Source organism: Falco biarmicus, chromosome 8 (assembly GCF_023638135.1).
Source record: "Falco biarmicus isolate bFalBia1 chromosome 8, bFalBia1.pri, whole genome shotgun sequence".
Taxonomy (NCBI): domain Eukaryota; kingdom Metazoa; phylum Chordata; class Aves; order Falconiformes; family Falconidae; genus Falco; species Falco biarmicus.
In genome coordinates this window covers 62,021,398-62,035,804 of record NC_079295.1, presented here as the reverse complement: position 1 = coordinate 62,035,804, position 14,407 = coordinate 62,021,398, and the positions used below count along the sequence as shown (strand labels likewise).

Sequence of the window (14,407 nt, the reverse complement as noted above, 5' to 3'; positions counted from 1 at the left end):
TTCTAATTCACCACGGTTTATCAAAAGTTGAGAGACAATGTTGTTTGGCAGTCTCTGTAGCAAGAAAGGAAGCATCTTTTGTTATTGACATCCTTTCTCTTAGCTCTGCTCTTGCTTTTTGCCAGCTGCTCATTGTCTATACTTGCTTATTTAGTATTCACAAGGGATTTTACAAGTTCTTATCAGTTCGTTGCCACAGCACATCATTTCCTCTTGTCATCCTTACTCCTTAAATTGGTGGGGGGAGGATTTGCATTAGAGCTGGTGAGTGGTAGAAACCACCACCATTCATGAGCATGAGGGCTGTTTGGGCTGCAGGGTGATGTTCTGCTTCTCTCCTTTCTGAGGCAGTTTGTACTAAAGGTCACATAGTACTTTACTCTGCCGTGCCTTTCCCCCCCTTCTTTTTCTGGGGAAAAGAAAACATATTTTTTTTGGCCAAAGGCTAAAAATACCCAGCGCTTCAAATATTCTTCTTACAAGATATGAGGAAGTGCAGCATAAAAATAGCCACAGCTGAAAAGGTTGACCACCTTTGAGTGGCTGAGGAAGGGTTGGTTTGGGTTTTTTTTTGGATTTTTCTTTTAATTGTTTGTTTTTCTTTTAGTTATCTACAGTTTCTGCCTCATTTTTTTAATACTTTTCAAAAAACATGGGACATGGAGCTCAAGAAGAAGAAGATTCTTTAGTATTTTCTCCTTCTGGGCAATAAAGATCCAGTTGAGAAGCTGAGTACTTCAATGCTGTACTGGCTGTGGAACTACTGGTTCTGTGCCGCTTAACTGTTTCTTCATAGCAAATTTAAGTCTTCTGGTGAAGCACATGGGACAGGGATATAATACCAGGCTTAAAGCATATTCCCCAAGCCTGTCTTCTGAAAGAAAGTGACGGATTTAATGAACATTAACAGAAGCCATGCTGTCCCTTTTGACCCTGGACTGTCCTTTTCCCCGCTCATCAGTAATGCAAAGACTGGGGACTCTAATCATGTTTTACTTTTATTTAGGTTTGGGGTGAGGTCCTAGGACTTCTGGGATTTTGTTTTGAAACAAAATGAGGTGCAATGGCTAGGGTTGAAACAGGAATTATTTTAATATCTGCCTTTCTGTTTTACCACATTCTTTACTTGTTTATTAATTACTTCTTAAATTTTCTTTTTAATAGAACTGATTTGGAGGAATCAATCATCATTTTTGACGTGAAGACTTCATCACTGACATCCATATGTTCATATGTCAGCCATCAAGAAATAAAACAGCTCATCAGTGGCAGTAACTGCTTTTGGTGTACACTGACATTTATTTGAAAAAAATCCCACAAACAAACATAAAAACCCCCAACAGATAGAACCCAGCAAACCTTTTGAAGACTTGTGTCAAATGACGTCAATGGCCAGTTTGTTCTCCTTTACTAGCCCAGCTGTAAAGCGTCTGTTGGGCTGGAAACAAGGAGATGAAGAGGAAAAATGGGCAGAAAAAGCTGTTGATGCTTTGGTAAAAAAGCTGAAAAAGAAAAAGGGTGCTATGGAAGAACTGGAGAAAGCCTTGAGCAGCCCAGGACAACCCAGCAAGTGTGTTACTATCCCCCGCTCTTTAGATGGACGACTTCAAGTTTCTCACAGAAAAGGCCTTCCCCATGTAATTTACTGTCGTGTTTGGCGTTGGCCTGATCTACAAAGCCATCATGAGCTGAAGCCATTGGATATTTGTGAATTTCCTTTTGGATCTAAACAGAAGGAAGTCTGCATCAATCCATACCACTATAAGAGGGTGGAGAGCCCAGGTATGTTTGAATATGGCTGTCTTAAAAAATGAAGAAAGTCTCCAGGAACCACTCATTGTTCACTCCCTCCTTCTCCAGTACTGTATAAAAATTTACATGTGATGTTTGAGGCAGTTTGGAAAAGGAATGTTCGAAGTGTACTCTTCTGGTGGGGTTTTGGGGAGGTGTGTTGTCCATTCTGTACTAGCTGTTTTTCTTTGTGGTAAATCGCACCTTTCCCACAGGTCTCTTAAGCCTGCTACCCTTAAAGTTAGTGGCAAAGTCCTCATTTGTAATAAAATAGAAAGCAGTGATCGAAAGACTTCAGTTTCCTTGATAAACTTGTTGAAAACCTCAGTCCTTGCAGGGTTGGTAGCCTTCCTTCAGGGGCTTAATATTTCATCAGTGAGTGGCATGAACGGAGAAAATAATAATAGTTTTTTAAAAATCTAGTGTGTAGCATTTACCACTTCACTTACCATTAGCAGGCAGCAGAGCTGAACAGAACCAAGAGTGATGATCAGTTAGAGCAAGGTATGTACCGAATTTGTGTCAGGTCTGAAGTCTGCTGTTAAGGCATGGTGCCATGGGAGAAGGTGAGGAGGATTGTCGTTATTAAGTATGTTGCTCTGGGAAGTATAGTGAAAAGTTGCTTCCGTTGTTCCACAAAATGGTTCTAACTCTCCTGCAACCAGCTCAAGTGCTCTACTGTAGCACTTGAATTCCAGACTCCAGCACTCTTGCATTTAAAAGCTAAAACTCCAGCTTAGCAACAGTTGTATATTGTAGTATAGATTTTGACTTCCGTGAAAAGGACTATATGTAACTATATAGTTTGACTGTAGTAATACAGACTATATTTCCATTTTTACTGATTTGGTAATGTACATATTCTGTGAATTTTGCACTCCTAAATCAGGAGTTTGGTATGTGCCACACACGGACTTTTTTTCTGATTTTTTTTTTTTTTAAGAGGGTCTGCTTTCCATTGCATGAAATACAAGTGTGCTTTTGCTCTGATTTTTGCAAGATTAAAGTTTGAGTCATTCCGTGAAGCAAAATGTAAAAAAATAAAGGAAAGAGGATGGGGTAAAGGCATGACAGGTGAATCCCTTATTCCTTTTTCCACCCAGCTAGTGTCGATATTTTTGTGATGAGCAGAATAGCACATGATTTGTATCTGTTTCCTTGTATCTCAGTTTTTAATCTAAGTTTGTCTGGGTTTTGTTTGTTTGTTTCAGTTCTACCTCCAGTGTTAGTGCCTAGACATAGTGAATTCAATCCACAGCACAGTCTACTAGTTCAGTTCAGGAATCTAAGCCACAATGAACCACATATGCCACACAACGCGACATTTCCAGATTCTTTCCAGCAACCCAACAGCACTCCATTTTCCATTTCGCCAAACAGTCCCTATCCACCTTCTCCAGCCAGCAGCACTTACCCAAGCTCCCCAGCTAGCTCTGGACCATCTAGTCCGTTTCAGCTACCAGGTAAGTACAGGCTGAATGTCAGCTTAATAAAAAAAATTGAAATGTCACATGCTGTTACAACTTAGTACCTCAGCCTCTTGTGATACTTGCAGTAAATTGTTTTTCCATTTGCATTTTAGGGGGGGTTCTTCCTAGTTTTGTCACTGGTCAGTTAATTGTTATAGTTTTATTTTTCCAAATGTTTTTTGTCATGGATACAATAGCAGTGTTATTTTGCCAGCTTCAGTGTAGAATAACTGATACATACTTTAGAATAATATCTAGCATTGAAAAGAAAACAGATAGATGTAAGAGGCTGAGAAAGAAATTAATTGATGTCTTTCTCTGAACAAAGACACATGTGGTGTCTAACTGGGGAAAACCAGCAAATTTTTGATAGGAACTTCACAGATTTGAGTGCAAATAGGGAAGAAAAATTAAGGGCAAAGGAAAGAAGCCTTATTGAGTCTGGTAATTGGTGTGGTTTATAAAGCCAAGAAGCTAATAGATTAAAGAATATATTTTTCCACTAGCTCAGTGCCCTTGTCTTTGTTCTTTCTGGCTGCCCAGTGCCACAAAAAGTGCCCATTCAGTGGGGTATCCCTCTTGGACAAGTACTGTGATCACTGGGATGAATGCATTAATGGTAACTGGAGAGAGTTTCTGAAATAAGGGGTAATAGCGTGTTGGTACAGTGAGTACTGTGCTGATGAAGAGTATAGAGATCTACACTTCTATAATGAATTCAGCCTACAGAAGCAGCAAAAAATTAATTGATTTAGACTTTCATTATGCTACAGCAAATAAAGTTATTTCTTCTACTGCTTTCTTTCTGAACACAGAGAATAGGGGAGGCAAGAAAGCTAATGTCCGTGTGACAAAAAGTGGGAACTATTTTACCTTGCCCAGCTGCAGGAGTGCAGTTGTTAAAAAAAAAAGGGGGGGGGGGGAAAAGCACATCATCAAGATTTCTCAAGTGTCCAGTCTTCTTGTTAGTCCTATAAGTAGGAATCCAGCTACTGAAGGAGTTTACTATAAAGACAGGTTACTTTGAAAATGGGTCCAAATGTTCTAACATCTCTTGTTCAAGAGTATTGTTGTGTGTTTACACCTGTAGAATGAATAAATAAATAAATATTCTAACTTGTTGAGGTTTGTTCTAGTTTATTCTGATTTTTTCATGTTTGTAGCTGATACTCCACCTCCTGCATATATGCCCCCAGATGATCAAATGGGGCAGGATAATTCTCAGTCTATGGACACAAGCAATACAATGATCCCTCAAATCATGCCAAATATATCGACCCGAGGTAAGTTGTATAGTATAGTGTAAAATTAGCATAGTTTGACTTCTTACAACTCATGATGAAATTGAACTAATAACTTCCAATGGTGCAGTAAACCTTGTTGGTAAGTGGAGGCAGTCCTCCAAGGCAAACTGGGGCTGTAGCAGAAAGAATTAAATAAAACTTGCTTTGCTTATTTGCATCTCTGTTATTTAAAATTTTGTAAGCCATGCTATGCAACTGAAAAGTTGAACTTTTTTTCACTTCTCAGAAATAGTCTTCTGCTACTTTGACGTGCTGTTAAAATTGTACAAGCACAAAGGCTCTGAAAATGGACTCTCAAAATACCAATTGTAACAGCTTTTTAAAAATTGGACAGAAGAATCATGTTTCACCTGATAACACAGACATCTATTTTTTTTGTGTGTAGTTTTGTTTAGTATCAGGCTTAAAATAGTAAAACAGTTATAAAATCAGTGGACTAGGTAAAATGTGTGACAGTAAAGATCGTTAAGATCTTGATCAGGACATCGTAACTGTTAACTAAGCTTTTACTTATCTGTTGATATTTTGGAAGGCCTGCTTTACAGTTCTACGTTTAATATTTTATCACTTAAGATAAACTGGTACTTTTGTTTTGCTTATTTGCAGATGTTCAGCCTGTTGCCTATGAAGAACCCAAACACTGGTGTTCAATTGTATATTACGAATTAAATAACCGTGTTGGGGAAGCCTTTCATGCATCATCTACAAGTGTCTTAGTAGATGGCTTTACAGATCCCTCCAATAATAAAAACAGGTTCTGCTTAGGTTTGCTCTCAAATGTGAATCGCAACTCAACAATTGAGAACACTAGACGACATATTGGAAAAGGTAAAGCTTAGTTGTGTTACACAGGGTCAAGAAGCTAAGTCCTTGTTGGTATTTCAACTTCTGTATACTGCAACAATGATTACTCTTCGATATGAGTAGTAGAGGTAATCTATGATATGTTACCTACTCCTCCAGTATCAGAAGACAACTTATTTAGGCATGGTTTGATTCTAATTAGTCTAGGAATTGCATACTTTTTTCTTTGGCACTAATTTAAAAGAGTAAATATTACCTCTTTCTTGCCAAACTATATTGTCATAGGGGCTTGCTTGTTATGGTTAATAATTTTATGTAGAATTTTGTGTTTCAGCACCAGGAAATATATTGAGGGCTTCTGATATTCTATAGTATATCTACTTTCTAAATCAAATTTTTCGTACCACTTCACAGTATATCAAAGATCTTTTTTATTTTGTTGTTCATGTAAGGTATTACACTGCTGTCTACAGTGTGTTCCAGTATCTTGCATGAGTTGGCAGCAGGACTTTGAAGTGCTAATGCAGAACTGCAAGGACTCATTTGGCTGAGTGAATCCATGGGGCGTGTATGTGTGTGGGAGGGATTCCTGGAGACAGCAGGTTTTGCAAGATCTTCTAGTTCTCCCATACTGTTTGGCTGATAGCACATATAGACGCACAGTTTTCATCTTTGATGGAATGTGCGTGGATTATCTTGAAATGTAGTACTCCTTTTCTGAATATCTCCTTTTTTGTAACTAAGTCAGTGCTGAGAACCTGGTTTTGTTGCAGATATAACTAGACGCCTTTTTAACACATGAGATTGATAACTGTTGGTGTTGAGTTTTGTTTGATGAAAGTTGCTGTTGCTTGTAGTATATATTCAAGACCCATCCTGTCCCTTAACAGTCTTTCAATTAGAAACGACTATAAATATGGCAAAATTTTGCAGATAATCTGGAGACCATGCGTTCTATTAATATCTCTTGGAAACTTGGCTCTCCAGTCCTGTTGTCTGAGAAAAGTTAGTGTTATGAAGGGGAACAACTGATTTCCGAGGCATGGGTGGTTTGTCAGGTTCTTTTGTTTTGGCTTACCCCTTTAGATGGTACTGGCAGAGAAATCTTACACAACTGCCTAAGGTCAGAAACGTAGCAAGGATCCAGCATCATGTTGTAGAATAGTATTAGCTGCAGTGAGCTTTAAAATGTCTATATCTAGTACTAATGATTAGACTAAAACTTTGCTTTATGGTAGCAGTTCTGGGAACAATTAAGATTGTTTGGGGATAAAATACTATTTATTTATGGCTTTGTTTGGAAATTCTTGGGGTTTTGCCTCCTTAAAACAACCCAATCCTAGTTGCTAAACTTTTTTCTGTAAAAGCATTGCATTGCAAGCATAAGTGACTTCTAATTGTGCATTGGATTATTTTTGAAGTAGCTGTGTTGCCTTCAGACTGTTACGTGGTGCAGCTCCCCTCTTCAGGGATCTCTCAGAAGGTCTTTACCAGAAGAAGTTAGCTGGCCAGGTGGTGGTCCCTGTCTTTTTAAAATAAATAGGGTTGTGTTGTGAAAATGCATTCTTGCCCACTCCAGATTTTCTGACAGCTGCTTGTAGTTCTTGAAGCCAGTGGTTCCTCTATGTAACCTTCATCCATAGTCCCAAACGGATCTAGCAGTGTTCACAACAGTTGGTGCTGTCTGAAAGATTGTGTCTATTGACTTGCTGCAGCTTCATCTGGCAAACCACGGGGTAGGTAGTCTGCAGTGGATGTCAGGGTATTGCAAGGAAGATTGAACTGTATCCCAGTCATTTAACAGTGGTGGGCAGGGGAAGGGGAGAAGATCTGGGAGAAGGAAGGCGAATATCTCAACTGAAGTAGCAGTGAGAATCTGTGTTTGGAAGCTGAAAGGATCTGTAGCTTTTTTATATATAAAATTTTAGTTAGTAGTAGTATTATATAGGCTTTAGAACATAAAAGGAGGGAAGCATTTATGTATATAGCTGAAACCAGGCAGATGTGATTAAATCTAGGGGCTTTGTTGATTTTTTTTTTTAAGGTTGGTATTGCCTGATGGTATTTAAGTGTCCAACTAATTGGACTTACATCTCCTTTTACTTGATAAAATACACTGGAAATCAGAGCAGACTATGAATATATTTTCTCATTCATGTCTATCACTACCCTTTCCCCAGGACACTTTTATTTCTGTTGGAATTTCCATAGGCAGAAGGTACCAGTTTTATAAAACTGGTATTAGAAAATCCACTGAAGTACTCTAGAAAAATAGCTTGAAATAACTGTTGACATGAAGGGGTTTTTTTCCATTCTATTCTGTAATTGATGAGAGAAGGACATCTAGTGGCTGATGTATAACGGAGCCTACTGTATTTTGAAATGAGAAGGTATGTTGTAGTGTGGACAAAAGGGCTTTTCTGAAAAGCTCCTCAAACAGAAAATCTGTCTCTGATTTTGTGGGAGTTGTATTAAGTACGATATTTTTGGAAAAAAGTAATCTGAAATGTTTTTATCTTTGTTTTCAAGGAGTTCATCTCTATTATGTTGGTGGAGAAGTCTATGCTGAGTGTTTAAGTGACAGCAGCATATTTGTACAGAGCAGGAACTGCAACTACCACCATGGCTTTCATCCAACAACTGTATGCAAGATTCCTAGTGGATGCAGTCTGAAAATTTTTAACAATCAGGAGTTCGCTCAGCTTTTAGCTCAGTCTGTCAACCATGGATTTGAAGCAGTATATGAGCTTACCAAAATGTGCACCATTCGAATGAGTTTTGTAAAGGTAAACAAATTATTTTGAGGGTGTTTAAATTTATTGTGGATTTGGGTATTCAGCAGTAATTACATTAGCACTGTAACAATGTAGCAAAGCTGTTCTGACCTGGTGGTGTTCTCAATGATAAGTGTGTGGAAACTGGTTAATTTGGCGAGTGGGAAATTGATGCAAGAAGGGAAAAGCAGAGCTAGCTGTACAGAATGTTGGCCGTGTATTTAGTTACTTCAGTATTAAGGACAGGGATTTAATCATTGTGGTTGCTATAATTTTATTAAAGGAGATTTGAGATCATGCTCAATTTGAAGGAACAAAATGAACTCTAAGACCACTAAAAGAATGTGAGTAGAGAGGATCATAAGTGATTTCAGAAAAAATTGCAACTCCTTCAAAGACATTAATACTTTTTGTAAAAAAAAAAAAAAAAAGGAAAAAAGACATTATTTGAATTTATGAAGCCAAACTGTACTGTTATTCTGACAGTAGTGTTTTCTCAGTGTTGTTTAATCAAGATGCTGTCTTTCAGATTTAGTGTGGAGTATAGACATGGGCCTTCCAGGGTTTTATTGCATCTTGCCCAAAAAATATTGATTGTTTTGTCAGCTATGATAAATACTGCTCAGACTGAGAATGTAGAGGATAAGGGAGCAGGAGGGAGAAACAGAAAAGAGATGTGGCCGTAGTCAGGAGGCATTCTTGAGTTGAGTTGGCAGTGCGCTCCACAGAGGAGCTCCTGTAGTTGCTCCGAGTGTGTGGCAGACAAGACTGGATTCAGCCTTCCAGGTGCAGCTTCCCTCCTGCTCCTTCACAATCTCGAGTTTTTTCTTTTAGGTAAGAAGTGTTGCTAAACTCTGAGTTCCCTTCAGATAAGTATCTTGGAACATGATTTCCTGCTTCTTGTTAGTACAGTTATTTTGACAGACGAGCATGTCATCAACTTGATTGATAATGTTTTGTTCATTTTTAGGGATGGGGAGCTGAATATCACCGACAAGACGTCACGAGCACCCCGTGCTGGATAGAAATTCATCTTCATGGGCCCCTCCAGTGGCTGGATAAAGTACTTACACAAATGGGTTCTCCTCTTAATCCCATCTCATCTGTTTCATAGTGCTGAAATTCTATCTCCAGCCTAATTTTTAGTGAACTTATTCTAATTCTAGAGAAACTTCCAGTGTGGATACTGTGAGCTATATGGAGAATGGATTTAACTTTTTTTTTTAAAATCCCTTTGTGACCAATTCCATTGTGTATAGCTAACCAGTTTTACATTTCAATTTGTTCTTGTGATGCTTAAGTGACAGTTGAGCCCTAAGGGAAAAAAGTCTATTGAAAAATTCAGAACACTTTTCCCCTTCTTCCCATAGAACTTAAACAGGCATATGTCTTAACTGGAAAAAAAATTTTTTCTTCTTGTCCTGTAGGGACAAGAATTGTGAAGACTGACTTCAGAAAAGAAATACATATCATAGTTTGGTATTTTTTAAATGTTTTTGAAACTGTTTGAACACGTGCAGCTCCAGCTTGCAAGCTGTATTTTTAGCATTTTGTTTAACATCTTAAGGTTGACAACTGTCATAAACAAAATTAGACTTTATTATGGCTAATTTGCCTCAAATTGAACAATGTGATTTTTTTTCTAAGTGTACACATGAAATATACTTTTTACAAATATTGGAGTGGTGTAAAAACACTTGTACTGTCTATTGGAAAATGTTGTCATAAACACACTGTATATTAATGCAGAATAGCAGTTCTTAGCCTTTTCCCACTTCAGTTTTGTAATATCTCTTTTAACCACAGTTTTAAATACTAATTGATACAAGGTAAACATCTTGCACATTTCTGGAGTAGTAATTCTTGTTTTGCTTTGATTTACACTCACGCCGTTTGGATTTGGTTGCCAAGGCTATTTCTTTTTAGGTACCCTTCTCTATTTTAACATAAACACTACTATTTGTAAATGGCAGTGCTTACTACTTTTTGGAAGGAATAAGTTTTTTGTTTTCTTTTTGGTGTTCTAGCTGTTTATTTTACCTGTCTGGAATTGATCTGTGTTAGGCCTTTTTAATCTCTCAGTAGACATTACGCAGTATTAGTGATTACACTGTATTTAATTCACTTTCAGTATGAGTTTGAGTCTCTTTGAAGACTGTGAGTGGCTTAGCAAATTAGTAACTGAATGCAGAAGCTTTTACTTCCAGATCATGTAATTTAATACAGACCTGTTGGTAATGACCAAAAGTAATCACTTCTTTGTAGCCTATGTGAAACAGCGGTCCTGAGCCTGTCCCTGGTGGCAGGTGTTCAATCAGAAGACTCGTAACTGTAGTTGGCAGCTTTATGGGATTGAAGGACTGCATTGATATGATGATGAAATTTCTTCCTCGCACGTAAGGAATCCTGTTGCCTGTGCTGTTGTATTACTCAGTAGAGAATTTATGTATTAAAGACTAAAAGCAATCAGTTAAACAACATGCATATTTTCCCCCTTAAAATAATAATAAAAGGAGGCTGAAAGAAATATTCTAAGAGAATTAGAAGTGAATTATGTACAAAATTCCTTTGCATGCAGAAAAAGACCTATTGTATTTTTTTTACTTCTCATCCTCCTTTTTTCTCTTTCCTGAACACCCCTTCAGAAAAGGGTTTCAGTGTTTGGGGAGAGGCTGAAAACTCTAAAATGCAAATACTTATTAAAAGATATATTGCAATTACTGCAATCCTGAGACATTGATTGCTTACACAATTTCTTGTGTCTTCTGTTGAATGAAGTTTCTGCTCAAATGTGGAAGTCATGCATCATATGGTACCTAAGTAACAAGTGATCTTAAAGGAATAAAATTGTTTACGTGTCATTAAAATGTTTCTTATGAAATGCCTTAAAGGAATAAACTGTTACACTTCTGCAGAACCCTAATATTCTCTTGTACAGGAATTTCTATGTTACTTGGTGTTTTGGCTTTTTGGTGTTTGTTAAAGCAATTTCTCAAGTGTGTTTTAAAAACAAACAAGTGCATCTTCAGGCAAAGGGGAATAACATTATTTGTGGCTCGCCTTTGGGGTCTTCTCTTTCATTCTTTGGAACTGCAACCCACAGATGGTTCTTTTGATCGAATAAGATGCGAAGTGGGTTTGCCACAGGATCGGGCTTCTATTTTCTTCTCCCTGGGCCTGACTTGTCAAATTGCTGAATATGTATGTTTGACACTACAGGATATTTTTTTTTTTCCTTGACTAGCTTTTATAATAAATGTCATGGCACATTGAATTTAGGGAAAGATCTCTGTTGTTAGGTACTTTCAGATAAAGTAAAATCTTTGCTAAATGTTTTTCACCTGGCTTCGTCTATGTTCACTTGCATGTTTAGATGTGGCCAACTAAATGACTTACGAATGGGTGCTGAAGTGGGTGTTCATGAGCCAGAGCTGCTGCTTAGTGCTAGTATTGTGGTTAGATTGGCCATCCATGCACTGAACCGTAATTCCTGCAATAATATCCAGTTAACCCACTTGCGATGCTGTCATTAAGTACTAGAGCACTCTGGCATTTGTCTACTTGTGTACATATTCTTGAACTGTAATATATGCAGTGCTGGGGATATCCTTGTGGCTGCTGATCTTGCCAGGGTAGGTGTACAGGAGCAGACCCAGTAAGATTTGTCTGTTTTCTGCTTTTCTGTTCCTTTTAAGTAGGACTTTTTGAGAGCTTCCTAGTTAGCAGATTTTTGTGTGCTACTGGTTCATGGTGCTCCTGGTCATGTTTAGTTCATCTGTGCTGCTGATACACAATTCAGATACCAGTGCACGGGTAGATTGGTTGAAGAGCTCTTTGACTCTAAAGATGATTTAAGTGTAGTGATAGCAAGAGAGTGCTGCTTCTGTTGCAGCATACACATGTGTAAGTCACTTCTTGATCTAGATGGAGGGATGGAGAAACTGAGACAGCCAGTAGGCTCCATCTTCCACTACCACGCTTTCTGGTGTAGCCCAGCTTAGACTGAATGTTACTCTTCAGTGAAAACTGTTTTGGCCTTTTGTAGTGTATTTTCTTCTTTTGGGGCATCTTTCTACATTGCACCAACCACAGCATTAACTAACAGCTTTGGCAATACCAGCAAAGAGTTTAGAACAGGCACACAGAAGTTCTTTCTGGGTTTGCTTTTATAGTCACTAAAATAAGATCGTAGCTTGGATATTCCTTCTTAGAGGACTTCAGTCTTGCTGGCAGTCAATCCAGTGCCTTGTGTAAGTATTATGTTCATTTAATTGCATTAGGCGTGAAGTAGTTGTACATGAAGGGATGACATTGGGTTATAGTATCTATAGGACCAAAATAAAAATTTCTAGTATGACTGACAGATGAGAGACAAATCTAACAGAACAGCCCATTAGTTCAAAAGAATCATGAAACAGCCCATGTCTTGTAATTTGGTATAGAATTATTTAAAATGCTGGAATTCTTTTGGGTTTTGCTTGAAGCTATGATTTCCACCACCACCATGCACACAGTATTACAGTGTGGAAGTTGTCAATCCTTGGGCAGATACTCTGCAGTGTAAGGCTAGAGAACATTAAAATGTGTCAGGCTTCCTTCATAGTTCTAAATTTTTTTGGGATATTGTTTTAGTTTCCCGAAGTGTTGCTAGTGATGTTTTTTAGCCAAAAAAAAAAAAAAGCAAAGAAAAAAAAAAGCAAAAAGCAACATTTTCTAAATGTTTTGCTTCAGAAGACAAACGTGACTAACTTTCTTTTTTGTAGTTGTGAAGTTTCTGTTTAGGAAGGTATCCCATTCTGAATTCAAATCAGTAGACCAAACCATCAGATTACACAGTAATGTTGCTTTGTTGTGCTGCTCCATAAACCTGCTTCTGTGTTTGTTGCAAGCATAACCTTTATGCTTTTGTTTACATTGTAGGAAACACAGTTCTAGCAATGAGTTTTTTCATATAACTCTATAAACATCTTTTTATTTTGTTAATTTTAAAATTATTAGGTTTTGCTATGTTATGTTTTTAAAGATATTTTTTGCATACTGCTGCTCATATTTCAATAAACAAAACAAACCCTGAGATTTTTCTGATTTCCTTTTTCTGTAACTCAGTACGTCTCAGATATTTGTTTACAAGGGTTGGTTTATGGCTTCTTGTAACTCTTGCTGCTGATGCCTTACCGTCTACATATTCCTCCTCATACAAGTGTGATCTTGTAATTTTAAAAATACTTTTTGATAGCTTTTGGGTAACACAAAAGCTGCCATGCTCTTGGAAGCAGAGACTAAATCATTTCATTAACTTATTTAAGAGGGGTTTTTTCTTGTTCTAGAATGCAGCCAGCCAAAACGCTGTCAATTTGTCGGTACTTCATAAAAATACCTAAATCGCCAGTACAAAAAAATGTGTATCTGTAAGACTTCAGCAACACTTTTGATTATTGTGTTGGGGGTGGTTGGGGTTGGTTTTTTTTTTTACCTTCGTGGCTGACCATAACGTTTTTAAACAATCGTGATCTTGTCTGAATGTGTAGAGCTTTAAGCTGATGACCGATAGCTTTTTCATTGAAATGAAGGCTGTTCGAATCTCTCTTGAAACTCAAGTACTCTTCCAATAAAATGGAAATTTAGGAGAAGTTTAGTGAGCTGTGCTTTTGCTGTCTATTAGCCTTATTTTTAAGACTGAGGGGAAGAAAAGTTTTCTCTTGTTTACCAAGCTACTACAGAAATAAAGGTGGAAACAGTAATTGGTGTGCATAAATTAAAAGAAATATCTTTTTTGGCAGGATGAGTACAAAAACACTGAATTCCAACTCCAGAGGTATATTAATATGAAAACTACAGAACAGACAAATTATTTGTTTAGCATAGAGCTGAAACAAGTATGGTGCTACTCCTTGATCTTGCCTGTGCTTCTTGCTCCGGGATTTAATTTGGCTAGCGGGCTGGTGCCTTGCAGCAATACGCTGAAGTTCTTTTATCTCTAATAGTAGCCTTTTTTCTTCTAAATGTGCAACTGCACTGTACTAAGGAGCATCCAGTCATTCAGGTAGTAATTTTTTTATATATCTTCTGATACTGTTTTGATGTTTTTTCTTCCAAGACAAAAATTGCCATTTGAAGTTCCTGGATTTACTATGGTAGTATTACCTAGATGATACAGTAACTTGTGAGTAGTATCTCACATAGATGTTGGAGTTGGCTTTCCCAAAACTTTATGTGAACTTGTATAAATAGCTTTCTATATAAGTAAGAACTAACCAAATAAAAG

At 37.5% G+C, this 14,407-nt stretch overlaps 1 protein-coding gene across 2 annotated transcripts in view; it reads left to right on the top strand.

Moving 5' to 3' along the window:
• The window catches only part of SMAD5 (SMAD family member 5), a 30,516-nt gene extending 17,300 nt beyond the window's left edge, over nucleotides 1-13,216 (top strand). For both annotated transcript variants that reach the window (XM_056349234.1, XM_056349233.1), the window contains exons 2-7: nucleotides 1,165-1,782; nucleotides 3,003-3,254; nucleotides 4,424-4,543; nucleotides 5,171-5,392; nucleotides 7,898-8,154; nucleotides 9,113-13,216. In XM_056349234.1, coding sequence (XP_056205209.1) covers nucleotides 1,380-1,782; nucleotides 3,003-3,254; nucleotides 4,424-4,543; nucleotides 5,171-5,392; nucleotides 7,898-8,154; nucleotides 9,113-9,256 — 1,398 coding nt within the window. In that variant the 5' untranslated portion in view covers nucleotides 1,165-1,379 and the 3' untranslated portion in view covers nucleotides 9,257-13,216. The remainder of the gene's footprint in view (nucleotides 1-1,164; nucleotides 1,783-3,002; nucleotides 3,255-4,423; nucleotides 4,544-5,170; nucleotides 5,393-7,897; nucleotides 8,155-9,112) is intronic.
• Nucleotides 13,217-14,407: the final 1,191 nt, after the last annotated feature.